General features: G+C 46.9%; 3 protein-coding genes across 4 annotated transcripts; 1 reads left to right on the forward strand and 2 right to left on the reverse strand.

Annotated features, from left to right (window-relative positions):
* Nucleotides 1–609: 609 nt before the first annotated feature.
* On the reverse strand, nt 610–12,731 carry LOC133498901 (trafficking kinesin-binding protein 1-like). The gene is made up of 18 exons (XM_061816162.1): nt 12,573–12,731; nt 12,208–12,402; nt 10,004–10,080; nt 9,740–9,856; nt 9,558–9,658; nt 8,857–8,962; nt 7,903–7,981; nt 7,707–7,837; nt 7,538–7,612; nt 7,255–7,392; nt 7,086–7,162; nt 6,521–6,769; nt 5,094–5,353; nt 4,024–4,142; nt 3,234–3,429; nt 3,016–3,121; nt 2,812–2,934; nt 610–2,061 (listed from the first exon to the last, which is right to left on the reverse strand). The coding sequence occupies exons 3-18, from the start codon at nt 10,052–10,054 to the stop codon at nt 1,479–1,481; spliced, it is 2,511 nt and encodes an 836-aa protein (XP_061672146.1). The 5' UTR covers nt 10,055–10,080; nt 12,208–12,402; nt 12,573–12,731; the 3' UTR covers nt 610–1,478.
* Nucleotides 12,732–13,972: 1,241 nt separating this feature from the next.
* txlna (taxilin alpha) lies at nt 13,973–19,225 on the reverse strand. 2 transcript variants are annotated; one of them, XM_061816150.1, is made up of 11 exons: nt 19,085–19,225; nt 18,367–18,580; nt 17,812–18,072; nt 16,825–16,916; nt 16,579–16,749; nt 16,294–16,488; nt 16,104–16,223; nt 15,949–16,023; nt 15,774–15,866; nt 15,609–15,704; nt 13,973–15,370 (listed from the first exon to the last, which is right to left on the reverse strand). In XM_061816150.1, exons 2-11 carry the CDS (start codon nt 18,527–18,529, stop codon nt 15,056–15,058), a joined length of 1,581 nt encoding a protein of 526 aa, XP_061672134.1. In that variant the 5' UTR covers nt 18,530–18,580; nt 19,085–19,225; the 3' UTR covers nt 13,973–15,055. The 2 variants fall into 2 exon arrangements, with proteins under 2 accessions (XP_061672134.1, XP_061672124.1); XM_061816140.1 differs by lacking the exon at nt 19,085–19,225 and adding an exon at nt 18,655–18,993.
* Nucleotides 19,226–19,821: 596 nt separating this feature from the next.
* nsun2 (NOP2/Sun RNA methyltransferase 2) lies at nt 19,822–27,831 on the forward strand. The gene is made up of 19 exons (XM_061816175.1): nt 19,822–20,127; nt 20,318–20,475; nt 20,759–20,863; nt 20,933–21,038; nt 21,134–21,205; nt 21,867–21,951; nt 22,069–22,264; nt 23,004–23,078; nt 23,264–23,394; nt 23,600–23,673; nt 23,753–23,883; nt 24,611–24,707; nt 24,864–25,057; nt 25,142–25,234; nt 25,337–25,472; nt 26,232–26,312; nt 26,832–26,970; nt 27,056–27,095; nt 27,248–27,831. Exons 1-19 carry the CDS (start codon nt 20,062–20,064, stop codon nt 27,522–27,524), a joined length of 2,256 nt encoding a protein of 751 aa, XP_061672159.1. The 5' UTR covers nt 19,822–20,061; the 3' UTR covers nt 27,525–27,831.

Genomic DNA, 27,831 nt, shown 5'->3' on the forward strand with positions numbered 1-27,831 from the left:
CTCAAACGGGTATTGGGTAAAACAAGTGTTGAAAATCACAACACAAATTTGACTTTTAATTGCAAAACCTCTGATTGCATGGAACCAGTGCCTGCAACCTTGCGGGATTATCCACAATAAAAACGTGTTACTATAAACGACATTTTAGTGATAATACAGATAGTCAATCGTCAGCTGCCAAAGGGAAGGCTGGCGCTTCCTTCCTGCCACCCGCAAGTTCCACTTCGCAGGGCTCGGCATCCGTCCGCATCATCAACTTCCCGCTGTCACGGCCAATTAGGGGAAGCATCCCCCCCACCCCACCCCCAAAATCAATTGTCAGAGAGGGGCCGGTGAGTCTGACCATTTGTACTGCAAAATCACGTGAGATCACATAGCGGATTTGCACGTTACATGAGGAAATCCTTTGAAAAGGCTGAAGGTACGCCAAATAAGCGACACGACCAACGTAGATCGAAAATGTAAATGAATGAAAACCGATCGGAAAAGTTCATTTCAGTTGCGCAATTTCCAAAGGCGGAAATCATTTTGGTCCAATAAACAAATAGGAAAGCGCTTTAAGGCAGGAGTTTATTTGTGGAGCGCAATACGTACACAAGTGTTGCCAAAAATGAGAAATGATGACTATAAATCCAAAGAGACGAGTTCCAGTTAGAGGGATGAAGCTAAAAAATAATAAAAAAAAAAAAGGCCAACATGGATCCAACCATTAAGTTAAAAATAATTTAAAAAAATAATATATTACTACTGAAGTCAGCGTTATTCTATTCACTCTTCTTGTACTGAAATGGTAGCGGCAAACATAAACGACGACAACGAGTGGTCGACATGGAACAAACCATTAGTGTGGGGGAGGTATTAAAGTTCATGGGCCACTTCATTAGGAATCCTGCAGAATTTTTGACGGGATTCCTAACATTGTGGCCAAAGTTCCGCATTTAATGTTGATGAAATCTGGCGATCAGTTCAGGGTGTAGTCCAAGTCAACTGGGAGAGACTCCAGCACTCCTGCAACTCTTGTGAGGATAAGCGGCTTGGAAAATGGATGGATGACCTATCCTCCATTGTTTTGCCGACAACGACTATTGGCTGCGGGTTAAAACCATTTCAAATATAAAAAGAAATGCCTCGTGGCATCTAATTATCCAAGGAACTAGGTTGAAGTGAGTCTAGGAGTTTCAACAATTGTGATTTTGCTGCCATCTTGTGGCCTCCATTGGTAATTATCAACCTTTTTTTTTTTAGGCGTTCTCACTTACTGACATATTTTTGCAATTTGTGGAAGAGCTTTGTCTCAATCCACTGCGAGCACCATGGAAAATCTCTAATCATGCATATTAACTCCCTTACTATATTAGTTTTCTTGATATTGGTCATTTCTTATGAGCGGTTATAAAATGGTGTTCTTTGTTGGTCACCGGCGACCATGTGACTGGCCAGCAGCCAGTCCTGGATCCTGATTGGCTTCTCCGTCAAGACTACTCCGGAGGGCCAGGAGCTTTCATGGCCATGCTGGCCGGATAACTCCTGTTCCGTCGCATCCCGTCCGGCCCGAAGGGGGAGCCCGATCTCCGCAGCCCACCCAGAGGCCCCCCCAGGATGGGACCGGGGCCGGGGCTCGCCCCTCTGGCTCCGGCCACCCCGAGCCGCTTCACCTTGTCCAGCAGGTTGAGGTTGTGCACGGTCACGCTCACGTCAGTCTGGCTCTCGCAGTCCCGCCCCCGCTGGCGGCCCCTCACGACCCCCGTCACTTCCTTCAGAATGGAACGGGCCGGCTTGGAGGCCAGGAAGTTGTCGTACGAGGGGCTCTTGAAGTCAAAACCCGTGGAGGCCGCTACGGCCGAAGCCCCCTGTCCCGTGGGGGAGTTCGGAGGGGTGGAGGGGCGCAGCGGGTTGGGGTCTGGGATTTTGTTGGGAGTAATGGAGGTGCTGAATAAAAGCCCCTCATTGGCCTGACTGGCGTCCAGCCCCTGACTCTGGTGGTACATGGCTGCCGAGATCCCTCTCTCCTGAAGGAGGCGCACTAGGCCCAGGCAGGTGCTGGTGGTGCGTGTGGCATCTCTGCGGACCAACGGAACAAACAAGTCATCTTAAAACTGATAATCGGGCAAACCCCCCACCTTCCGGTCAGAGTCAGCAAAAGACTGATTGTCAGAAGTCTCTGAAAGACTGATCTGTGGTGTGTTAAGTGACGTCTGCACAAACCGTTAATCGGGCCGAGGTGAACCATTTTCCATCTCTTCAGCTGAAAGTCCGCAAAGACCGAAGTATCAGGATGTCTCTAAAAGATTATCCGAAACGATAATCCTGTGATTTGTCATCAGTCTGAATTTGAGAATTTGCTCACCCTTCCGATCAATGTCGGCAAAGGCCCGATTGTCTCGGAAAGATTATCCCGACCGACTCTCGGACGGTGAGTTAATCATTGTAAACACATCCCGATAATCGGGCCAAATTTGAGCATTTTTCTCAATCTTTCTATCAAAGTCGACAAACTGTCTCTGCAAGATGATCTTGACCTAATGGGCTATGGTCTGTTCCGCCTGGTACAATCATGCTGTACTGATGATCCCTCGTGATCAAAGTCAGGAAAGGCCGAATGGCTCGGTAAACATGTGTCCGAAGGATTACAATGTAATGTGCGGTGTGTTAAGGGTCGTACACACATACCGATAACCAGATGATATAAAAGATAGAATTTTATGCCCTTCTGTTCAAAGCCAAAAAAGGACAGACACCCGTATATCTTTAAAGATGATCATGAGCGATTATCCTGTGGTGCGGCGTCAATTTGGTTTTTGGGAGTCTTGCCTGAGATTTGTTGAAGACTCGGAGGGCCTCAGACCGAGCCGGCGCGGCGTGCAGGGCGTCGCGGCGGGCGTGGCCATCAGCGAGCTGCTCATCACGCAGGACGACGTGGGGACGGCGTTCAGACTGTCGAAGCAAGCGGCGCTCGCATCAAATTTCCGGGATTCCGTCGTTCCGGTTCCGGTGTCGTTCGCGACGTGGGCTCACCTGGGCGTGACGCGGGTCTGCTCGTCGGTCGGATGAAGGATGCGGCAGGTGGTGAAGGTGTAGGTGGAGCTTGTATGGGCCATGCATTTACCTGGATAATATGCAGCTGCACACAAAATGAATTGATATAAAAAAAAAATAAACAGGCACAACACAATGTTTAGACTGTTCATGCATATTTTTTTTTTTTTTTTGGTTATTGTTCTTTTTTGCCTGACCCAGTGCATCAGTATTGCTGAGATGCGGCGACGGGGACGGCGAAGGCGGAGAAGCCGGAGCCAAACGCGGCGAGGGCTGAGCCGGGCCGGAGGAGGCGCAGGGCACGGCCGGGGAGGCCGAAGATGAGGAGGTGCAAAGATTCTGGAAGTACTGCTCTCCTGTTTCGTCCTCCTCGAAGCTGCCCCACGGATACACCTGCAGGGCGACACCGATGCAGCTCCGGTTCACACGGGTGCACCAAAACGTTGCTAGTCGACGTGAGACCGTGTCGAAATGAAATGGGGCGGGCACCGCAGGTATAGCCGGAAATCCATTTGAATCGCAGCTGGGGCGAGCTCGGCACCAAGAGGCCGTGGAGCAAATGCGGTTCACTTCAAAGTCCAAATAAAGAGACGTTAACTTCAAGGCACAGATAAAGCCTCGTGGACCATGGAGAAGTGCGTTGGGGCCAAGTCCTGCCATGTTTCGTTATCCATAAGTGGCCGGATGACCAACTCACACTTAGTTGTCGTTGTAAGTCGTAATAACCACCAGAAAGCAGGAGGGCACTTCATGTTTACAAAACCTGTGGAGTGCTTTCCTACCTTCGGGGTACAGAACTCAAAATACAATTTTTAACAGCTGCTGCTGATGGCTTTTGACTCGTTTTGGATCGGTTCCGACGCAAATTGTAGATAAAGCGCTGTTGTGGACATCCATAATACAAAGTGAAAATGATGAATCTGTTTTAAGAACTGAAGAATTTAGCACGGCACTAATGAGCGTGCGTGTGTTGAACTGCATACAGACCTGTTCGAGGTCGAGTTCCAGGGGTCGGTATCCTTTGGACACGACCCCCGGCCTGGCGTCCAGAATCACCCCGAGGTGCGGCTGGGCTAATTGCTGCCAGTGATGGAGGGTGGCCGAGCCTACGGCGGAAAAACACGCGCTGTGATTGCCGCGTACGACACCTCGGCCGACGGCGGCCGTGACCGCCTGCGACGGGATGGGAGCGAGTGAGAGTGATGGGCGTGAGCGAAATATGATATAGTGACAGAAAAAAAAACAGCAGAAGAGGAAATGAAATGTGAATGACCAAAAAAAAAAAAAAAATTACAAAAAAGTGTTTTATTGGTCAGACAGAATGAACAATGTGGACAGAATGAACAGAAAGCAGACGAGTAGAAACAAAAACAAAAGAAAAAGGAATTATGAGCATGAAAAGATGGCCTACACCGGAAAAGTGGTTGTACCCATAAATGATGCTTTTCAAAATGTTTGTGATTTAGCTTGGCGTCAAACGGAGAAATGATCGGGAAAGTTCGTCTTGTCAAACAAAACTAACGTTTGGCTAATAACTGCACTATTATGCTTAATTATGTTGGAAATTATTAGTGCACAGTACCAAGAAAATCTAAACATGTGAATTTACCTCTTTTTTTTCTACATATCGTTTAATCAGCTTCGCTCATCGGATACTCAAAATATTAGGAACACATCTGTGTATTATCAGTTAATCTTAACTCTATCTGAGTTAAGCTGCAACTATAACAATGTAATAATAGAATAGAATGGAAGTGTGAGCATGTGTGTTTAGAGCCACGCTCTGGGCTGAGTGTCCCTGCGGAAAGTGTGAGGGGAAGCGAAGGCCCCCGACTTGTGATGGTGCATCAGAGACCAGAAGGAGCTGAAGAGCATGAGCGAAGGAGGCGTGGCCTTGCCCTCGCTGGCCGCCTTCCTCTTCCTGCTCCCGGCCTTGTCCCTGGCCCACCTCCTCCCCCTCTCCCTCTCCAGCCCAGCCCCGGTCTTCCTCACCCATCCCCACCCGCCCTCCGGCGTCTCCCCGGGCCTCCCCTCCCGCCTCCTCCTGCCGCCCTCACCTTCCAGCGGCTTGACAATCTGCAGTTTGTCGGGCAGGTAGGGCCCCCTAGGGGCCCACAGGTGGAGGTTGCCCAGCGACATGATGCTTTCCGAGGGGGTCGCGACGCCCCCCTGGCCGGCGGCGTCGGGGAGGCCGCCTCCGCGCCGCTGCTCCTCGAAGAAGCGCCGCTCGCTCAGGTTGTTCTGCCGGCGCAGCGACAAGCGGCGGAGGGCCAGGCGCAGATCTTCAGCTCCGCTCGCCTTCTCTCGGCACTCGGCGCTGTTAAACAGTCGCGGAATCGTTCTTATTTCAGACACGCGTGGATGGAAGAGAATCGTACCATCAAAAAAATGAAAAAATCCTTCTGCCGTGTAGAAATGACTGATTGAAGCGGTCTCAAACTTTTGAGGCGAGTACCATCCAAATGACTAAAATACAGTCGTGGAGTAGGCCCAAGTGTTCCTTAAAAAAATGTTCTAAATTCACTGAATTATTATGCATAATTTGTACATAAACACCAAAATATAGGAAAATAAAAACCCTTTAAATAACGATTTCATTCAAATGTATTGATAGATAGATTAATAGATTACATGCAAATGTATTGCACTTAATGGTTAAATACAAATGAACAACACTTGATAAATGTTACGGAACCCCTAAAGGGACATTGAAAAAAAAAAAAACTAACTGGTTTCTCATTGTAATGAGTAACTTTGTCATTGTAATAAGTAACTTACCGAGTGAGTGAGTAAGTTACTCATTGTAACTCATGAGTAAGTTACTCATTACAATGAGCGTGTCGAAAAATTGCTACCCATGGGTCGTAGCTTATTTACCTGCTAGCGGTAGCTTCCTGGATTCAAGTAGTCATAGCTTATTTACTTGCTAGCGGTAGCTTCCTGAATAACTAATAAGGGTCTGTTATACATGCACACGTGCAATGGACTAATTACTCATTACAATGAGAAATTTTCTCAAAAAATATTTGGCCCACCAAGTACCACCCTCATGACTAAAATACAGTCGTGTACAATGTTTACAATGAGAATGTTTCTCATTGTAATGAGTAAGTTTGTCATTATAATGAGAAACCAGTTACTTTTTTTGTTCAATGTCCCTTCAGGAGTTATGTAAATTGTATTGTACCGGTTGAAAAAAAAAAACAAATTTAAGGCACTGTAACAGCAGGTCAAGTTTGAACGTTTAATACGGTGATTCTTTCACGTACCACTAGAGGGAGCCCGTGCCTCACTAGTGGCGTTGTGCAAACAAACTGAAAATGAATGGATATTTTGTGATCGGTCATTAAAAATTGTAGTGAAAATTAAAATTGAACAAGAGCAGAAACTAAAAGGTTCTGCTCTATGTTCTCTCCAAATAGTCAAAAACGGGGGAGGGGCCAGATTCAAAGAAAAGTCGCAATTGCTCAGCTTTTACGCTCACCTCTCCTGATTGGACGCCGTCTCCATGAGGATGCTCTGGGCGCGGTTGTCGAGCGTGACGCCGTCGCCGCCCAGGTCGCCCCCGCACAGGCTCGAGTGAGGGCTGCTGAGCCCGCTGGACATGGGCGACGTGCGCGACGACAAGGACTGGTTGGAGCCCGGGATGTTGGCGCCGGTCGGGGTCAGGGAGCGCTGACGCACCGTCTGGTTCACGTTCTTGACCGTCTCGAAAACGCGCTTGTGGTGGACCCTGCGACGGCGAGTAAAAATTCCCATTTGAATATGAATGCGAGTGCTGCGGACGGAGAGCAGCTTTGTTATACTTGCATGAATTATGGATGAGCAAGTACGCAACAGGAACACCTGCGCAGTCTAATCGAATTGTATAATATTGCATAATTTGGACCGCCATCTTAATCTCACGAGACAGCACCTTTCCCGAAATAATGGACTCTGCTCTAGTGGGCTTCTTGTGTGAATGAACCCCCCACTTGAATTAATACAAAACGCCTCACTTGAAATATAAAAAAATGCAAACATAAAATGATATCATATTTCATCCCTACTTTTGCTGCTCGCACTCGGGGTCGTCCAGGCTTAGCTCCTTCCGCATGGTTCCCTCAATCTCTGCAGCCAGGGAATCCTGTCCAGAACACGAAAAGGAATCGTCGGAACGCCCACGCGCACACGTTGTCGAGCGTATACGGGCCCGGTTCCGGTTTGCGGGACCCTCACCATCGGGAACAAGCCGAGCGGATGGAAGCGTCTGGGCGTTCCCACGGCGTAGTTTCGGTTCCGTAGGTTCTTCAGCTCCTCCTGGGCCTCGTGCAGCATTTCGATGCATTCCGAGTACTTCTCCTCCAACTCTTGCAGCTGTTGCGAACATTGCTGACTAAAGTTACGCTTCAATGTAAAGGTGCCATATGATAGGTTCAAAAGCCCCCCCCCCCCCCACTACCCCCACCACATTTGACAATTCAACGTCAACACTCGGTCGCCATGACAACCCGAGACTCACCTCCGCGGTGAGCTGCCTTTGCGCATCTTTGGCCGCGATCAGATGCTGAGAGAGCTCCTCGTTCTCCACGGCAAGCTGCACGCACACGCACATAAAGTTTGGTATACGCACGGGAAGCAACGGCGTCTCATGCTTCTATTTTTATTCTTATTATTTTTGAACCACTCACCGACTTGGCTTTCTTTTGCAAGTCGACAATTTGGGAGAGGAGGTGCGTGATCTCCTCTTGCTGTCTCGAGGCATCGTCGGTCTTGCGGGCGAGTTCCTCCGCGATGGTCGAGATTTGCAGACTGGACAGCCCTGCAATTCAAGGTTTTGTCGTCATTTTTTTGTTTTGGACCAATGATGACAAAATGGCCACCTACTGAGCTCCTTCACGCAGTCGTTGACGAGCTGCTGCTCCTTCTCCTCGTACGTCTCCGTCTCGGACTTGAGGTGGCTCGCCTGCGCGTGGGCGCGAGAGCTGCTGTGATGACGTCATCCTCTCAACAGTATTTACGAGAGTTCATATTAGCGCTCACATGCGCCGCATTTAAAGGTCAAGTGTCATGCCTATAAACTTTCTAAAATAGATACCGTAATGAAAAATACATAACATTATTCACTTCAATGTCTATACGTAAAAATAAGTATGAGCGGAGAGCGCGTCATCCATGCGCAAAGTTGCGGGAGTCTCATTCGACATCCAAGTGGTCGCCGTATTGGCTGCATCTTCTGTCCGTGATGTCACACTGGGACATTCGCCATTGAAAACACGCCGTGGCCCCTACTATGGTACACGCCCCTTCAGACATGGAAGCTCTTTTCGAAGAAGAGAACATCTCACAATCGAGTGAAGTGACCGATCGTTTCGAGCCATATTTAGATGATATGCGGATCAGGGCTAAACCGCATGCACCTGTGCAATCCATTTTTCATGACGAACCGGGTCTTTTGGATAAGTATGAAGAGCGAATCCATCCTCCTGAGTGTGCGCGCAATATCCGGCATTTTGGCTAACACGAAGGAACAACCAGCTACCTTCCCGCAGGTAAAACTAATAGAAACATACGAGCCCGTCTGAGTGCGCTACTGCCCTGTACGTCACTTCCTGGTTCTTCTCAAAAACAAATCCCTCAAGAGGATGGCGGGAGTTACAAAAAGCCATATATGTCAAAATCATGTTTTGTGGGGAAAAAACGGATGGGTCCATACCGGCTGCTCTTTTTTCATTAATAACATACTAAAAATCATCCATTTCATGACATTTGACCTTTAAACGTTAGCTGGGGATTTGCAGTCAACATCGGGTTGTTGAGTCAGTATTCCTCCGCGCTCACCTCTGAGCGGAGCGACACGTTCTCGTCTTGCAGCTCCTTCAGCTTCCTCTGCAGGGTGTCGCTCAGGAAGCCTCCCGCGGCTGCTTCCACGCGACTCTTTTTCCCCCTTCATGCACAAAAACTCAAGGTCAGCCCCCCCCCCCAACTCAAATCGATACACAGTACAAATTGGACCAATTTTAATTGAAAGTGTCCCCCCACATATTAGCTTTTTTTTTTTTTTTTAAGGGAACGAACTCTCGGCATATTCTTGTCTGATGTAAAACTTTAGAATAAGCGCCCTCTGGTGGCAGCTCCATTCTCACTAAGTGAGGTATGGAACTTTATTTGGGTCTTAATAATGATATGGCTTCTTTGAATATTTTCACAAGCCCATAAATATCCCATTCCTGTCTATTCTTAGTTCACGTACTTGTCAATGAGATGTTTTTTCAAATATGCAAATATTGAAGCTTTTGGATCAATAATCAAATATACAGCCTTGATATGCAGAAAATGTATTGCCTACGACCCAAACGTGTGATCGAACTGACCTTTGAAAAAGGCAGCTGGCAGTTTTTGTATGCGTAATACATATTTTTTTCTCATTGCGGGAACACCTTCGCTGGTGCACTCAATGGACCGAATTTGACACTGAATTGCGAAGATTATTAGCATTAAATGATGATCAGAGGTAACGCAGAAGATGAAAAATTGCCAACGTCGGGGATCCGCCGGACTCCTCCTCGCTCTCCTCGGCCGCGTTGGTGTAAAACTGCAGCAGCTCGTCCTTCAGGTTCAACTCGTGGTGCAGCTGCGCCACCTGCGAAATCGCGGCTCACGTTGACGTGAACGCCGCACATAAAAAATAATCATGTTTTTTTCGCTTTGGTGTGTTTCGGACCTCTTCGGTGATTTGGCCCACTTGCTCCTCCAGGTAGTCATTGTGCTCGGTCAGAACTCGATTCTTCTTCAGGAGGGACTGACCGATCTTGGCAGCCAACTCCAGATCGCTCTCTTTCTGTCGCGCACACGTACGAAGCTAAAGTTAGAAGCCTTTAATGTTTTGATGTTCTAATAGTATTCGCAACACAAACCCGTTAAATATTAATAGCGCATTTGCTGGTGGGGGGTGGTGTGGGGGGGGGGGGGGGCAACATGAGCTCACCTCCTCCAGAAGTCGTGTGACGGCGTCAATGTCACTGAAGGTCTTGGTCATCTGGCCCACTCTGTCCGCGCAGAGCACTGAAGACGAAGAGCCAGCAAGCGCACGGCGTCAATCACCAAACCCAACCTCGCCGGTTTTCCAGAATTTTCCTCTCGGAGGTCGCGGTCGGGTCGGGTTTCGGCTCGCGTCACCGGTGACGACGGGCGTTGATGTTTTCCGTGGCGCACAAGCCGCGGGCGCCGGCGCTTATTGACCCTGCCCGATCGATGATCGGCGCTCCGCAGCGTTACGATCAACGCGGTTGCACTTAGTTCAACTGCCGCGGCGTTTTGGAGCAACAGACGCCGCTCGAGCTGTTTTGTGCCTCACGAATGCTGCAGATATTGTTTGCGCAACCACGCTCAAAAAACACAATATGTAATTTCAGACGATCTAGGTTTTATTTTATTTGACCAAAAATAAGCAACTCCACACAAATCATAGTGTAGCTGGAAAGGGAACGTTTTAAAAGATCCTTCTGTCATTATAAAACATTAAAAGCTGAGGTTAATTATCATTCTATGACCTAGGACCCTCCCCACCCCACCCCCAAATGAGATGAATAAATATGTAAAAGTAAAGTATATTTACAGTCCTTTACCTTCCTTTTCCTCCCGACAGCGCCAGTCATCCGACTGCTCCCGCCTTAACCTCTCCATCCTTTCCGAAACCGCTCTTTGAGTTCCACTCGGAGCAGCCGACCGAATTCTGGTGCCGGACCCGCTCTCATTGACACATACAGTACTGTCCTCCCCACACATGAACCCCCCCCCCCCCCCCCCCCCCCCCCCGCCCCCACACCACTGGCGGCAGGGCAATGTGAGAGACTGACAACTGGGAGGAAACGTTGGGTGAACGATCCATCCGTCCATCCATTTACTTCACCGCTTATCCTCATAAGGGCGGCGGGGAGTGCTGGAGCCTATCCCAGCTGTCAACGGGCAGGAGGCGGGGTACACCCTGAACTAGTAGCCAGCCAATCACAGGGCACATAGAAACAAACAGCCGCACTCACAATCACACCTAGGGGCAATTTAGAGTGTCCAATTAACGTTGCATGTTTTTGGGATGTGGGAGGAAACCGGAGTGCCCGGATGAAACCCACGCGGGCACGGGCAGAACATGCAAAACTCCACACAGGCAGGTCTGGGATTGAACCCGGGACCTCAGAACTGTGAAGGCCAACGTGCCGCCTGGGCGAATGATGAGCAATTGAATCATAACATCAACATTTAGAGTTCGCGACGTCTGTTTGGTACACCAAAATATTCACGGGTCAGTAACCGCCATTACATGTTTTGTTACATATTGGAGTTTTGCAAATTCAAATGACATTGAACATTGAGTTATTTTATTATTGCGCCCTACTCTACTAGTGCGTTGAACTGCCTGACTAGTGAGGACAAAGATCGCACTAATACACTGATCTTAAGACGAGTATCAAGGGTTTGGAATAAATGTGCAAATTAATAAAAATAAATAAAAAACTAAAAGTAAAGTACACAAACATAAAACATAATAATAATACATAAGTACACTACATAAGTACAGTACACAAGTACCGTAATTTCCGGCCTACAAGCTTTTTTCAGACGCTTTCGACCCTGGGGTTTATGCGGCGATGATGCTAATTTGTGCCACAAGGGGGCACTCGAGCGGAAAAGGTAAGAGTGAGACCGGTGGAATATATGTGCCGAGGAAGTGACTTTTTCCGGCCATGTTAGTGCTACACTCGTGTTACCATCGTGCTAGCGTGTTGCTGCTGTGTTACTGGCCTGTTTCAGTGATTTTTACTGGTAAGTTTTATTTTAACCGGCCCTGTTGGAGTTAGCACTAGCTGTAGTGCGGCACTAGTGTTAGCGATAACTTTAGCGTGGCGCTAGTGTTAGTGCTAGCTTCTTTTTTTTAACCGGCACTGTCAGTGCGGCGATAGCGTTAGCACCCTGCTAGCGTTAAACTCTTTCAGTGTACCGCTTTTCTTTGTAAATATTTTCAATGTGGGCACTTGCGCCTTTTACACAGCTGCGGCATATGTAAGTACCAAACAATCTTTCCTTTCCATATGTACTGAGTGAGCCTTATAACCAGGTGCGCTTTGTAGGCCGGTTATTACAGTATGTTAGTAATGTATACCAGTTTCAATAGCTGAATGGCTGTCGACTTACAGAAGTATTTGAGCGTCTCTTCGATCTGCTCGGCGGTCAGGTCGAGCGCGGCGTCGGCCGCCACCAGCGGCGTGTGCAGCCAGTCATCGTGGTCGTACCCGTAGACGGTGTCGGCCCGCAGGCGGTAAACCGGCAGCTGCTCCTCCAGGAGGCTGATAATCTCGAACTCCGGCAGATCGGTACTGTTGCACACATCTGAAGACGCGCAAGAAATAAAACAGTGCAATGCACAGTGGGATGGCAGCAAATGACTACTTTTCTCCAAATGAAGCTTATTGGGTCTGTTTTTGCGAATAGGTGAGTTTTTTCACTGAAATACAGGGAACATGCCGTTCCCCGTATTTACGTACAACACGCTGGCTTACCCGTGATGGTCTCTGCGTCCTTGTAGTCCGACGGCACCTGGCACACGTCAGGATGACCGGACTGGCCCTCCCCTACATACTGCTCTTCGTCGCGCCGAGCCCCGTCAGGTTCCGGGTCAGGGTCCGGGGCGGGCGTCTGCGCGGGGGCCGGGGAGGCCAGCTTGGCTCACCTGTCACTGGCGGAGGGAAGCGGCGGCCATGGACCCCAAAAGGGCTGACGGACACGACGACAGAACACAAACGCTGAACTGGACCGGAACTTAAAGTCGAAGTCTGCAACGATCCGTGCACTTCCGAGTTTTTAACTCGAGTGCCGCTGACTCACAGCAGTGCGATGCGTGCCAGCTGCATGCTTTAAATCATGCAAAGATAGAGAGTGCAGTTGTTTACTAACAGCAATTAGCAGTACAAGTACGCTCCAGAAGTCCACTAGTATAGTCTTGCCTCACTAGTAACATGTAGTTATTCTACTAGTGTGCAGTAACGTTAAACAATTGTGGAAATACTAGTGTACGGACCTCGAGCTGGATATCGTGGTTATCGAATATGAATAGTACTGTAAAGGGTTTTTTTTTCAGATTGCGCCATGAGTTCATTCATGTGATTGTTATTTGTGGGTGTGGCTTCATTCCCATCGCCCGGTGACGTCACGGATGCGGGTCAGACACATAATAGACAGCAGCGTCCTTAGCAGGGAAGACAATAAACCGCCGCAGCACATGGCATGAGATCACCGGCGAAGTGGACTCGAAATGGAGAAAGGTCCCTTTGGACTCACCGGTGGCGGAAATGCTGTCCAAATGGTATCCGGCTGTCTGGATGATGCTCGCCGTCGCCACGGTCACGGTGGAGGGCGGGGATGCGATCCGCCACCGCTGGGCCACTCCCGGGAAACCGGAAAACTCGGGACGCGGTCAAGGTCACGTTCGGGAGCTTTTCAAAGTCGCGACTGGTCCGGTGCACTCTTCCCTCTCGCGGCCATCACTCTCCTCATTGACGCTCCAGCGTCAAGGCAGCGGCAGCGATGCAACGAAATCACTTCCGGTTAAGGCTCGCAAAATAAAAGGAGGGACAATGACCAGCTACAACGTAAAGGTAGCGTATTTCAAAATAACTTCACAACAATAAACAAATGGAACACAAAAACGTCTTCATATAAAAGAATACTTACTGAGCACCTCTATTTCAAAATTAAGTTAACTTTTTTTTCCCTGTTAGAGGCTTTTATTTTGGCGAAAAGATTTCACCAAAGCCTAAGAGGCCCCAGCCTCCACTAGTGACATCACAATAGGGGAGATCACTCTGGAAAAAGACTTTCATTACAGTAATTAAAATTGATTTAAAAACATGCCTCGAAACCTTAACCCCCACACATAAAAAAAAAAAAAAAAAAAAAATCATCACACTTGATATTTTTTATTTAACAAAAAGTGTAGGTCAGACAAACCACAGCAAAAGAAACAAGGAATATCTTTGGTTCTTTTGCGTGTTCAACGAATCTGTTGCGCGAGACGAAGGAAAGGAATTACATTACTTTCCGGCGCTACGGCATCATTAGCATTAAAATTCACGTCCAAAGAAGAAAATACATGTTTGAGGACCAAAAAAAAAAATACAAATATTCAGAATTTCCTACATTGTGAAGGTTTGAACATGAGGTAACACTCAAAGCCTGTCAGCGATGAATATCGATAAATCATTGTGGTATGATGAAGTTACAGTACATTCTATAAGTGCTTTCCACAGAACCAAAGCAAGGAAGCGTGTGTTGCATAGCGGTCCCCCCAAACACAAACGCACGCGGCAAAGTACGCCGAGTACATTCATATTACTGGCTAATATTAGACATGACATCTTTTAAGAATTCCGTCAAGTAGTACTCACTACGTGTGATGTTATTGGCTCTTTAAGCAATCAAGTGTGTCGGAGGGGGAATGTGAAGTCACTCGAATTGAAATACACGCCGAGGATGACGAGTGAGGTTGCAAAAATAATAAAATAAAAAAAATGTACGTCATATTTTTCAAGTTGGAAACGTCCCATGGGAACCGACGCAAATATGACGGGAATTTAAACTGGAGGTCAGGAGGTAAGAGGGACCAGTCGGGGTGGGGGAAACATTCTGACAAGATTTCATGCAAGTATCGGGATGTATGAGTAAATTTTTCCATTCAAACTAAAAAGATTGCTCCAAATATTTTGAATTTTATATCAAGCTGAACTAAGAAATTAATGTTAATTAATGAAATTCCAATGTTTCCAATTTGGGATACTCCCCAAATACTCCAACTTAAATTAAAAAAAATATATATACATTTTTATCGAAATTTCACTCCCTCCCGCTAACAATCATAATGAGCAGTGGTCATTTCAACTTGTCAAGTGATTCCAAAACGCTGATTTGAAGCGAGAATTAAAAAAAAAACGTGTAGGTTACGTTTGCGTGAGGTGAGCGGTGTTCCGGTTGTGGTTCCGAGCGACCATCATTGCTGCGCGGTGGTGGGCCGAGCCGCCTCCGCTCGGTTTTCCGTATTCAGTTCGGCGTCACGGGGTGGGCTTTGGGTGCTGGCCTCGGCGGCGGCGGCGGCCCGGCCGCTTTTGCCGGCGCCTTCTGGCAAAGAGTCCGCGGGTGTCGGGGAGGGGCATTCGCAGTCGGCGGCGGGCGGCGCCGGGGTGCCGCTGAGCTTTTGGACCTTCTTGTTGAGCTCGTTGCGTTCCACTTTGAGGGCGCGCCGCAGCTTCTCCAACCGCTGGACTTTACCTTGGAGGGCCTCAAATTCGCGGTCTTGTAAAGATTTCTGGTCGTGAAAAAAAGAAAAAAAATAATAATAATAAATGCACCCGGGTCATGCAATGGAAAGTCCCGTTTCCGTGTTATTGTCAGTAAGGTCATATTTCAAAATTTAACATGCAAATATTCCAATTGAATATTAAGTGCAACCGCAGTATTGCGTTTTAAATTTTAGTCATGTTGGTGGAACTTGGTATAAAAACGCTCGGGTGTCCCAGTTTAGGGCGTCCGAGGCGCTGCTTTACCTCCTCGGCCATCTCCAGAAGAGCCTTGTTGCTGCTCTCCCATCGGGCGCGATACATGGCCGTCTCCTTTTCCAGCTTCTTGATCTTCTTTGTCATCTGATGGAATTTGAAGCAAACGGCGAGCGTCAGCGCCGAAGCTAAACGCGGCTCCACCGGGCTCCTCACCTTCTCCATCTCCTGTTTGAACGTGGCGAAGACCTCGTTGCTTTTGGACAAGGTGGTCTGGAACTCCTCGAACTTCTCCGTGTACAGCGAAAGCTACGGAAGGGCGACGGGAATCAGTCAAAGTAAAGCCAGCGCGACGTCGTCACGGAGCGAGAGGAGGGGATTGCGGGGAAACCTGCTGTTTGAGGTGGCCTTCCTGCTGCTTCATCAGCTCGCACATCCGCTGAGACTCGAGCGCCTCCTGCAGCAGCTGACGGAGAGAAGACATTTTGGCACTTTCGGTCGACGCGACGGATGGAGGATCGCGACAAAGTGGGCAGGATGATTTACAAAGTGTTTTTCTGTGTTGTGGCGTTCCTCCGACTCGTTGAGCAGTTCCTGGGCCTGGTGGAGTTTGGTGTCCACCAGCTGCTGCTGCAGGTCCTTGTGCTTCACCACTTTGTCGATGTGCTGTCGGCGGAAGACGGATTTAGCCCAGCGACGCGCCTTTCCGCGAGTGCCGAAAGGCCGCGACGCGCACCTCCTCTCGTAACTTGTACTGCTCGTGGAGCTTCTTGAGCTTCTCGGCCAGCTCCGTGTTCTCCTGGTGCAGGCTGGCGTTCATTTCGTTGTGCTGCTCCATTTGGACCTGGATTTCGTGGAGCGTCACCTGAAAATGCGACGTCACCTCCTTTCTTTTCTCCTCCTCGAGGCGGGTCCTCTGTATCCCTTCCTCCTGTGGAGTAAACGCGACGTGCAAAACGCATTTCGAGTGGATGGATCATGCAAAGAAAAGACAAACGTTGTGGGTGTGTTTTCAGCGCACCTTGAGTGTGCGGTTGTGCCTCTGCAGCTCCCTGCAGAGGCTCTCCAGCTTGCTGCGCGCCAGGATGGCCTTGCTGTGCTCGTTCCTCAGGTTGTCCTTCTCCTGCACCAGCTGCGTCTGCTTCTTCTGCAGCGCCCGCATCTGCTTCTGCCTGTTACGATGCTCCTCCAGCTGCCGCACGCACACAAACGCCGTTTCGGAAACCGAATTGTCCGCGAAGAATACGGGCGAGGAGAACGCGCTCACCAGTTCGGCGTACTTCTTGCAGAGCCCCGTTAGCTTCTCCTCGGGTGTGCTTAATGTGTTGAGAGTCTGCATGAGGAGGGTGATTTCTTTGCCTGCATGAAATGTAGTAAAAAATGAGAAATGGTGCATTCATGCATTTGGTCCTCACCAGTAGTGGGAGATAATAGGATACAAATAAGAAACCAAATACCGTAATTCCCGGCCGACATAGCCCACCTGGTTATAATCCTCACCGAGTACATTTGTTAAGGAAATACCATTTGGTACATACATACGCGGAAGGTGTGGAAAAGCCCAAGTACCCACATTGAAACAAGAAATTTACAGAAAGAAAGACGGTACACAGAAAGAGTTAAACGCAGGGCTCAGCAACCTTTTTGAGGCTGAGGGCTACTCCGTGAGCACTGATCGTATGAAGGGCTAGTTCATTACACGTAAATAAAATATTTTCGTTTTAATTTATTGGAGTAAATGACATTACAGGTAAGCAAGTCAGATTCAAAATCGAAAGCACAAACAATAGTAACAATTTGTGCCCTATGGTATTTTTTGAACATACCTCGCAGGCGGCTTATATGGTCCTCATGGGCCACCGTTCGCCCGCAGACACCGCGTTTGTGACCCCTGGTTAAACGCCAGCGCAGCGCTAACGGTAAGGCTAACAGAGCCGGTTAAAATAAAACTTACCGGTAAATATCACTGACACACGCCAGTAACACAGCGGCAACACGCTAGCGCAGCGCTACCAGGGCCGGTAAAAGTCACTTCCTCGGCACATATATTCCACCTGTCTCACTATTACTTGTTCCGCTCGAGTGCCCCCTTTCGGCCATTAGAAAAAAAATGCACAAATCGCAGGGTTGAAAGCGTGTGAACTTTTTACCCATTGAAAAAAAAAAATTTAACCAAACTTGAAAAAAATATGTATTTTTCACACACGTATCTGTACTTCTATTTAAGCACGTCGTCTTGAGCGCTCCTCCTTACCCAGCCCCTTCACTTTCTTCTTATCCTGCATCTTCTTCTGCTCCTTGACTGCGCCACCGGCGCCCCCCTTGACCTTGCCAGCCGCGGCCCCGCGGTCCTCTTTGTCGTCGGCGAGCCCGTTGATCTCGAGGCCTTGGGACTGGCCGTTGGCGAGGCCGCCGGAGTCGCCCGAAAGGCTCTCCCGGCAGTAGATGCTGAGGATGTCCTCCAGCTGCCGGCTCAGATCGTTAGCCTTGTCGCACCGAGACTGGGCCGCTGCATCTGAGGAGGAAGCAATACACGAACTTTGGTTGAAAATTGTGAACGATTAAATATACCAAAGATTGTCTTCTGTTTTATGTCAATTTTGCACTAATCTTCAACTGCGTGTTACATAAGCGGCTTAACAAGAGGCAAGCAATGGAAATTGTGAGAGTCTTTTCATTTTCAAAATTTTCTGACATTTCTGAAGGCTGTACGGAAACATTTTAAACTTTTTTTAAAAATAATTTGAATACGTTGAAATGCGCTACAACCATCCAAATAACAGGTCTTCGCTGCACATCAGAACGTTACCTTCACTCACTGCCTTATCGCTTTGAGGCGGCGTTTTGGACTCTTTGGGAATGCCGCTGTCCACGTCCTCCTTCGGAACCGCAGGGGACTCCGTTACGTCCGCTGCAGTCCCCACATCCTTCTTTTCCTGGGTGACTGACTCCTCTGTGTCTTGCTTCTTCATCTCAGATTTATTTTCAATTTTTGGGGGGTTTAGAAAACGGGATAGGATAATCTGTAAAGGCAAGACAAGTCATTAAAAGAAGAAAAAACTACTAACAGGTGCAGATTTTGTAGTAACATACAAACCTGCTGTTTGCTTAGCTTAATAGCAGAACAAACACCAAATTTAATGTACGAATAGGGACGAACGGCCACCATACAAACTGAAACCACGTGAATCCAACACTGAAGCGGTTCTGGTTTACATTCTAGGCAGTTTGCATTGAAACGTTCACTCTAAAACAGAAACAAAGTAGCTCTCCCGCAGTGAGTAGATACACAAAGCTCGATTGTGCCTTACGTTGCTTTTAAACTTAGTATGATGCTCTGCAAAGAATTACAAACATAAATTCAATCTACCTTCGCCTCTCACTAGACAGCACAAGCTAACACTCGTTCGGCAGCAGTATGGACAAAATTAAATCGAAACGCAGTACCTTGGCTCATTTAAACAAAGACACAAGGTACGTGAAAAAATGTAAATTCCAACAGTAATAGCAATGAAATTACATCCGACCTTTGTAGACAGTAACACACAGCTTTCTGTAGACTAAATGAGAGAAATGTTAGCAGCCGGACTGATGCCGTGAGCTAAAAGGTGGATGTACGCTTCCGGTCAGAACTTCGACTTCTTCTTCGCTTATTTCATTGATGTTTTTGAATATGTTTGGCGCCATCTGCAGGAGACTTGACGTTACTGCTACATTTGCTATCGTAGATATATATAACACGGAGACGTCACATTGTGGTCTGTAAAGTACAGACACAGCTGCCATGTTGGATGCGGCAAAGCGATCAATGATGTCAAGGACTGATTTCGCTGAATAAAATCAACCGTGTCCCTGTGTATTATCTTTGATTGTTTTTGTTTTTAATCCTTCAACAGAGAAAAAAAAACACACGCAGCGGGACTGTAGCAGTGAAAGCTAACCTTTGCCACATTCAATAAGGCTGGGACGTAGACGTATAAAACAGCGCTAAAGGTGTTTGACAGGACGTCCTTCGATTTGCCTGACTGCGTAGATGCATCCAAATATTAAAGCTAAAACACGATTTATTTTTGTCATTGAATGCACATGAATGCTAATATTTAATTTAATATCAATAATCTGTATTACATAAATCTAACTTGTCATTATGTGACTTGCACGACTTATTTCCGTTCAATAGGAAACACAATAAATAAAAATGAAAAGTAACCTGATGCTCTGGCGTCCGTCTGTGCATGCATGCAGCGTTTTACTGAAATAACCTTTACGTTATTTCCAAGGCATATTTGGTGCCTACTAGCTAGCCCGGAAGGGTCCTTAATCACATGGGTCAGGACGAAGCTTCACACGCTTTCCATTCGGATGCAACGTAGCGTGAGCGAAGCGGATCGACGTGCACTGATTATCATCTCAGTTTTTGACTCGAGTTGCATGCCACTTTGGGTTGTGTCCTCTAACCACGCTGCTTCGTATACTTTGCTCTAGAGTTTCACCCTTCTCCAGAATGGGGAAAAGAAGCAGACAGAGGCAGAAAAACCAACCTGCTGGCAGAGACGACAGAGACAACGCAGTAAGAGTCTCTCTCCTTCTTAGAACTCTTGCAAAAATGTATAAAACTGTTGTTTGTAGATCCGGACTCCTTTTTATTTAACCAGCAGATATGTTGTTTATACTGTTGCATACCAGTGACAATTGTGAAAGCAAAATAAAACAACATTTTGCTTGGTTGTTGACTACATGCAACACATCCTATGTTGCAGGGTTGGGGTGCCGGCTATGCTGACATAGTTAAAGAGAACAAGCTGTTTGAGCACTACTACACAGAACAAGGCTTGGTTCCAGAGGGAGAGTTTGAACAGTTTATGGATGCCATGAGGGAACCGCTTCCAGCCACCATCCGTATCACTGGATATAAAAGGTAAGACAGTTCCAACATCCAGTGAACGATTTGTGCTGCCGCTTGATGCCACGAGATGTTGGCAAAACAATGGCTAAACGAAGCTATTTCCCTTCACTTCAGCATAAAAATTTGCTTTGGCTGGGATACAAATGATAAAAACAGCAGGGATAACATTGTACAGTGGTACATTGAATTGCTGTTTATTCATTATTGGGTGAATTTCATCTCAATCACGCTCTATAAAGCCAGATTCCGTGTTGTCTGTGGCAAAACACACTTGCCCCTCACTTTCTGGTTGCAGTCACGCCAAGGAAATCCTTCACTGCCTGAAGGAGAAGTACTTTAAGGACATTCAGGACTTGGAGATCGACGGTCAGAAGATTGAGGCGCCGCAGCCTCTCAGCTGGTAATCTTTGTCCTCAGATGAGCGCGAGCGCAACCACGACAGAGACTCAAGTCCGTCTGCTTTTTCCAGGTATCCCGACGAGCAAGCCTGGCACACCAACATGAGTCGGAAAATAATTCGGAAGTCTCCCCTGCTGGAGAAGTTCCACCAGTTCCTCGTCAGCGAGACGGAGTCGGTGAGTCAACGCAAACGAAAAATACACAATAAACTTAAAGGAAGACTACGTATCAAACTATAAATAATTTTGTTTTATGCGCTTACCTTTCGTAGGGTAACATCAGCCGCCAGGAAGCCGTCAGTATGATCCCTCCTCTTCTAATGAAGATTGAGCCCCATCACAAAGTAAGCGAGGGTCAAATTCGTCATCTTGTAAAGCACGGAGACATGTACAAAAATGTGAATATTGTGGGAAAAAATTATTTCAGTTGTGTAATTAACCCATTCGTGGGCAGCGTCCCATTTTTGGGACATCATGATTTTCACGCACTATATCCTTCAGTATATGAAAATATATAAGTGTTTTTAGTCTGAAGCCATAATTTGTTATCAGGAGAGAATAACTCATTGGTCAAAGTTAACAGTTAGATTAAAGTTATCATATAATTTAACCATAAATGAAAAATAAGTGTTATTTCCTTGATTGTGACCTGTTAGGAGAATTTTATCTCAATAAGGCAAAAAAATCGCCACCCTGCCCATGAATGGGTTGAACTTGGTTAATTATTAAATATTTTTGTAAATTGTACTTTTTAATTAATTATTTTATCATTTATTAAATTGTCTATTTTACCACACACTGTAAAATAGTTTAATTTAGTTCTATTATCATGTTGATGATTGTAGTTTATCACTAACAAAAAAACTAAAAAACGAGAGTGTCTGATATTTTTTTAAGGTTGTAGAAATGGTTAATGTTTTGAGATGAGTGTGTACATTTGTGCCTCGGAGCCCCCCCATGCTAGCAAAGCATTCACAGACACACGCGTGTGTGTGTTTTGTGAAGATTTTGGACATGTGCGCAGCTCCTGGCTCCAAGACAGCGCAGCTGATCGAGATGCTTCATTCTGATATGGAAGTGCCGTTTCCCGGTAAGAAACGAAACGTTCCAACTCTCCTCTGGCAAAAAAAAAAAAAATCTTGTCGGAATAATTCGATATACGGTGGTATGCTGATTTGGGAGTGAGCTTTTGTGCTCCACTTTCCAGAGGGCTTCGTCATCGCCAACGACGTGGACAACAAACGCTGCTACCTGCTGGTTCACCAGGCCAAGCGTCTCAACAGCCCCTGCATCATGGTGGTCAACCACGACGCGTCCTGCATCCCCATGCTCCAGATCCAAGATCCCGACGGCAAGAAGGACATCCTCTTCTACGACCGCATCTTGTGCGACGTGCCCTGCAGGTCAGAAGAAACTTGCCTCGTGCACCTTCTCGTTCAAATATTGAACGAAATCAAGAATTTTTCTTCCCAGCGGTGCGGCATATCCACACAATTCCTCTACAATTTAATGTACCGTAATTTCTCGAAAATAATGCGCAAATTTTTTCAAAAATATTTTCAAAAAGTGAATGGAGCACATTATATTTAGGTATGGATGAAAATAAAAAAATATACAATCAAATTGTATAGTTGTATACAGGTACATAGAGTGGTTAAAAAAGGTATACATATACATTTCGATATGATATTCGATGTCTTATGTTACACATTTAAATTTATTACGGTAACGTGCACCCCCAACCTGAACTCTACGACCTCCTCGGGGAGCTTGCATTTTCCGATCGTTAGCAGAGCATGTTTGTTGCTACTGCACCAAAGATCAGAAAACACTGCCCGTGAGTTTGTTTTAACTTAAACGAAATATGTCATCACTCGTGCCGATGACGCCGCCGACCCGGAAATAGCTACAATAGCTCGCCTCAACGGATACAGATAATTCCCAATATTTTGAGCATACGGGTGGCAGCAAATTGGTGATGCGCATTATACATTGGTAGAAGGGTTTTCCTGATTTTTTTTTTTTTTTTTTTGTCAACTTTGGGGTATTATACTTCGGGGCGCATTATACTCGAGAAATTACAGGAGTTTTCTTCAGTGTTGTCTCGTGTGTGTGTGTGACCTCTGCTTCCTGTTTACACAGCGGAGACGGCACCATGAGGAAGAACATAGACGTGTGGAAGAAGTGGACGACCAGCAACAGCCTGCATCTTCACGGGTGAGCGCAGCCAGCGATTATGTGCTTATGGAGCCTCTTAAGTAGTTGAGCACCCAACCCCCACCCCCCACCCTGCAGTAAATCAAATAGCTTTTAATGGCAGGGCAACGGCGAGTGCTCTTGTGCTAATTATACACGTTGGCAGCATTACAGCGTATGCGCGCGTGTGCGCTTCCGCTCACCAGGCTCCAGATGCGTATCGCCGTGCGTGGCGTGGAACAGCTGGCCGTGGGCGGCAGGATGGTCTACTCCACCTGTTCCCTCAACCCCATTGAGGACGAAGCTGTCATTGCGGCGCTCCTGGAGAAAAGCGACGGTATCAAACGCACAACCATGACTTCTGCTTTTTTTCCGGAGACGCATAATGGGCTTTTTTTTTTTTTTTAAACAATTCAAAGCGATTCACAAGTGGCTTCATGTTTTTGACATAGTTTCATCACAATATCGCTCAGGATCAAGCAAGTTAAAAAGCTTACAAAAATGAGACCTTACTTTAACTTTATTGCTGTTCCCATTTTAAGGAGCACTGGAGCTTGTCGACTGTTCTGCTGACCTGCCGGGCCTGAAGTGGATGCCCGGGGTCACTTCCTGGAAGGTATTATAATAATAATAATAATATAAACAACAAAAACAGAAGCAGTAATAAAAAAAAATCAATTGTCGTATCTGTCCAGCTGATGACGAAAGAGGGCAAGTGGTACGCTGACTGGTCCGAGGTTCCGAGCAGCCGCCACACTCAAATCAGACCCACCATGTTCCCGCCAACGGACGCGGAGAGGCTGGCCGACATGCACCTGGAGAGATGGTACGGACACAGTTGCACGCAAACGGCGGCCATCTTTTTAGGGAATTTGTCCTCGTGAGGGTCGCGGGTGAGCCGGAATCTATTCCGGCTAATTTTTGGGGGATGAGGTGGTTGGTACGGCGACCAATCCGGGGTGTATCGAGTCAGGTCACCCACAACCATAATACGAAAAAAATGTACTGGAAATGGGTGGATGGGAAATGTCTGTCTCATAATCCAGCACATAGCTGCACTATCACGTGATTGAGGGATGACGTCACACTTGGCTACAATACACCGTTGCGGCCTGCAGATGGCGGTGTTTCCACATGCTTCGGTTTATTCAATACTGGGGGAGACTTCACAAACCTGTTGATGAATTATGCATATTAGATGACTATTTGTCAATCTTTAAGCCAAAGTGCATATTTTACAGTAGTTAAGTGTCACAGTTTGTCATCCCTTTACCAAAAAAAGTTACAGAAATGATACACTCTAATCATGACTCTCAATGAACTCAAATTAATTTCTTCAGCGTGAAATATGAGGCGCACTTCCATTATCATCTGTAGTTGAAGACGAAGCATTTATTTTTTTTCTAAATTTTCGTCACTGCCGTAGGGATTGAATTATAATTTTCGGAGCAATTAAGTGAAATTTGTTAATTTCATATCGAGCGGTTGCCGGGAATCATCTGATAAGATCCTGTCGAGTGTTTTGTAATTTTAAGGTTGTCTTTTCTCGTCAGTATGAGGATTCTGCCGCATCACCAGAACACAGGAGGTTTCTTCGTGGCTGTGCTAATGAAGAAAGCGCCGATGCCTTGGAACAGAAGATATCCTAAGGTACTTTTCGCAAGAACAGTCACGGATGATTCGCCCGTCGGAATCCCGAGCGGAGGGAAAACTCAAACTCGTCCCGCACACATTTCCCTCACTCGTTCAGTTGTCCCTTTTCGCAGCCGGTAACGACTCGCACTTATTTGTCCCGCTCGCCTCCAGCTGAGGAAAGAAGCCTCGTCGGGCTCCGACGCCCAAACGCAAAGCCCCCCCGTGGCCCCAGCGGAGGCTCCTTCCCTCCCCGGGGGAGAGGACATGGAGGAAGGAGACGCCGAGAGCAAAGTAGACGGGGAGGAGGCCCGGGCGGGAGCACCCACAGGAGCTTCTCTGGGTGACAAACAAGATGGCGCTTGTGGGTGAGTCACGCTGCCGGAGAGAATCAGAAAAAAAACATGCTTAACACATCAGAATACATTATATTTTTTAAAATAAATTTTCAGGCCTCCACCATCAAAGAAGTTGAAGCTTTTTGGATACAAGGAAGATCCCTTTGTGTTCCTCAGTGACAATGACCCCGTCTTCACCACCATACAGTAAGTCCCGCTCCACGGTTCAGACAAGGATCATAAGAGGATTGTTGACATACGTAGGATGCCTTCATGGGAAATGAAGATGATGTATTTACTGTCCTCTAGATCCTTCTACGACTTGTCCCCAAACTTCCCCAAGAAGAACGTTCTGACCAGAACCCACGAAGGCAAGAAGAGACACTTGTACATGGTGTCCAAAGAGCTGCGCAACGTCATGCTCAACAACAGCGAGCGCATGAAGGTGTGCGACGTGCCTCATTTGTCGCATTTCAAATCAAAAGTCACTTTTTTCGTTTTGGTTTCTCCAATCCAAAATCCCGCTTCGGCCTCCGCCCTGTGGCGCCTCCATGCTGCGTGTTTTTGAATCCTCTTCTCGTCACTCTTCATATTTCCCCTCAGCATTTAAAAGTCAAGACTGACTAAATTCGAAGTCTGGCACCCTTGTCCGTCATTTATTTTCATATTGGACGAAAGTGATCATTTTCATTCATTCTACAAAATGCCAATTCTCACTCAAATTCTGAAGATGCAGGAAAAACAAACTTTAAATGAAACAACCTTAAACAGTTCCCAGTTGTCTGAACAGTTTACATTACAGTAAACCACAGCATGTTTGCAGATTTAATATAAAAATATTTGATATTACATAGATTTTTTTTTCATTATGAAATAGTTTGTCTAACGTAACTATTCCGATTTCCAATGGCTTTTTAATTTCAATTCCCCCACCTTGTATTTGCAAAGCACAAACGGAGGCCCTCCCCACTCCTTCTGGGACACGCCAGAATGGTCCCACTTTGTCTACGCAGCCTTGAGCGCGCCAGAAAGAAAAGAAGAACATGACGCTAATGTTATCGTCCAAACCTGCCTTATATAGTTCTCATGTACTGCGGGGTCCCTGATTGTGATACGACTGATGTTAAAAATAGCAGCTGACGACAAAGACTGACTACTGTACTCTTATCACCCCCCCCCCCCCACACACCCTTTTCCCTTTTAGGTCATAAATACAGGGGTGAAAGTGTGGTCTCGCAACAGCGACGGAGAAGAGTTTGGCTGTGCCTTTAGACTGGCTCAAGAGGTGATTAAAAACCTTCATTTAATACAGGGGTGTCAAACTCATTTTTATTCCGTGTCACATTGTAGTTATGGGTTCTGTCAGAGGGCCATTATGACTGAAACCGTGAAAATCTTTACACATCAAATTTACCAGCTAGTTTTGGAATCAGAAATCAAGGGGTAATGGGTTTTTCAACGATTGTTGATGTTTGGTAACTTGCAATATCTCAACGTCATCATTTATGATATGACAGTTTGAAATTTTGGTTTCAAGTTTGAACAAAAAAATCATGGAAGTTGATACACATGATTTGCCTTCTCGGGCCACATAAAGTCATGTGCTGGGCCGCATCTGGCCCACGTGCCTTGAGTTTGACAAGTGTGGTTTAATAGAAACGATTTATTTTCAATGTCTTGGAAGCTCCTCAGACTGTAATGAACAGTCATCAGCAACAAAGAAGTAGGATTAAGACCATAATGACGTGAATGTATAGTTTACTAAGAATACACCCCCCCACCCCCCACGCCCACACCCCATCAGGGTATCTACACCCTGCAGCCGTATATCCGCTCCCGAATCATCACCGTGAGCGTGGAGGACGTCAAGGTGCTGCTGACCCAGGAAAACCCGTTCCTCAGCAAACTGGAGGACGACGCCCACGCCCAAGCCCAAAAAATACGTACGTAATAAAAATCACGCTTCATCAATGGATATTGCGTTCATTTTGATTTAAATTTGACCTTTTTTTTTCCCTCCCTTTTTAGTTATGGGCAGCATTGTGTTGAAGTACATTCCCAACTCCAAGTAAGTTACTCGGTAAAATTAACGTGATAGTGAAGCTCAGTTTATCGGGGGGGGGGGGGGTGTTAATAGTTTTACAACTCCCCTTTACACACACGATTGCAAAAGATGTACTAGTATCAGGAGTTCCGTGTGTTTTACCTTCTGTTCGCCAGTAAGCCGGCGGAGCCTCAGTGTCCCATCCAACTGTGCGGCTGGAGGGGGAAGACGTCCATCCGAGCCTTCGTCCCCCACAACGAGAGGTACCACTACCTCCGCATGCTGGGCGTGGAAGTGTTCCGGGACAAGCAAGGCGTGGGCCCGAAGCCAACGGACGAGGAGGCCAAACGGAAGCAGGAGGAGGAGGAGGAGGAGCTGGACTTGGAGAATGGGAGTGAAAACACATCATCCGAAGCCAAAATGGCTGGCGACAATAAAGGGACGAGTGGCTGAGAGGACAAGAAAATGACTTGATCAAAGAGCAGCGAAGCTGTGGGAGGTGCACAGCATTATGGGGGGGAAGGAATCCCTCTCGGAGGAAGACAGCGTGGACGGAATTTCATTTTTGGGAGGGGGTCCCCTCAACGAAGATGGCTTTTTTTTTCTATAGTTAATTTAATGGTCTGTCTTTCTCTTTATGCTTTAAAAATGCTCTTACACCTGCCTTTCTTTCATTTTTAAAGAGTTTTATATTAAGTCTTATCTGATTTTGTACACCTGTATGAGCAGAGTTGGGGGTGAATAAAGGTGTGAAAGGTTA

The sequence above is a fragment of the Syngnathoides biaculeatus genome, chromosome 1 (genome assembly GCF_019802595.1).
Source record: "Syngnathoides biaculeatus isolate LvHL_M chromosome 1, ASM1980259v1, whole genome shotgun sequence".
NCBI classification, from domain to species: Eukaryota; Metazoa; Chordata; class Actinopteri; order Syngnathiformes; family Syngnathidae; genus Syngnathoides; species Syngnathoides biaculeatus.

Bases quoted from the DNA above. Each gene is read 5' to 3' on its own strand.
- nsun2 (XM_061816175.1), top strand. From the start codon at position 20,062: ATGGGGAAAAGAAGCAGACAGAGGCAGAAAAACCAACCTGCTGGCAGA. The intron at 23,079-23,263 runs GTGAGCGCAGCC...TCCGCTCACCAG, and splicing joins AACAGCCTGCATCTTCACGG to GCTCCAGATGCGTATCGCCG. The intron at 24,708-24,863 runs GTACTTTTCGCA...GCTCGCCTCCAG, and splicing joins GGAACAGAAGATATCCTAAG to CTGAGGAAAGAAGCCTCGTC.
- txlna (XM_061816140.1), bottom strand. From the start codon at position 18,726: ATGGTGGCCGTTCGTCCCTATTCGTACATTAAATTTGGTGTTTGTTCT. The intron at 18,581-18,654 runs GTTTGTATGTTA...TTGCCTTTACAG, and splicing joins TTAAGCTAAGCAAACAGCAG to ATTATCCTATCCCGTTTTCT. The intron at 18,073-18,366 runs GTAACGTTCTGA...CTTCCTCCTCAG, and splicing joins CGATAAGGCAGTGAGTGAAG to ATGCAGCGGCCCAGTCTCGG.
- LOC133498901 (XM_061816162.1), bottom strand. From the start codon at position 10,054: ATGACCAAGACCTTCAGTGACATTGACGCCGTCACACGACTTCTGGAG. The intron at 9,659-9,739 runs GTCCGAAACACA...GCGATTTCGCAG, and splicing joins TGGGCCAAATCACCGAAGAG to GTGGCGCAGCTGCACCACGA. The intron at 7,838-7,902 runs GTAGGTGGCCAT...CTTGAATTGCAG, and splicing joins CGACTGCGTGAAGGAGCTCA to GGCTGTCCAGTCTGCAAATC.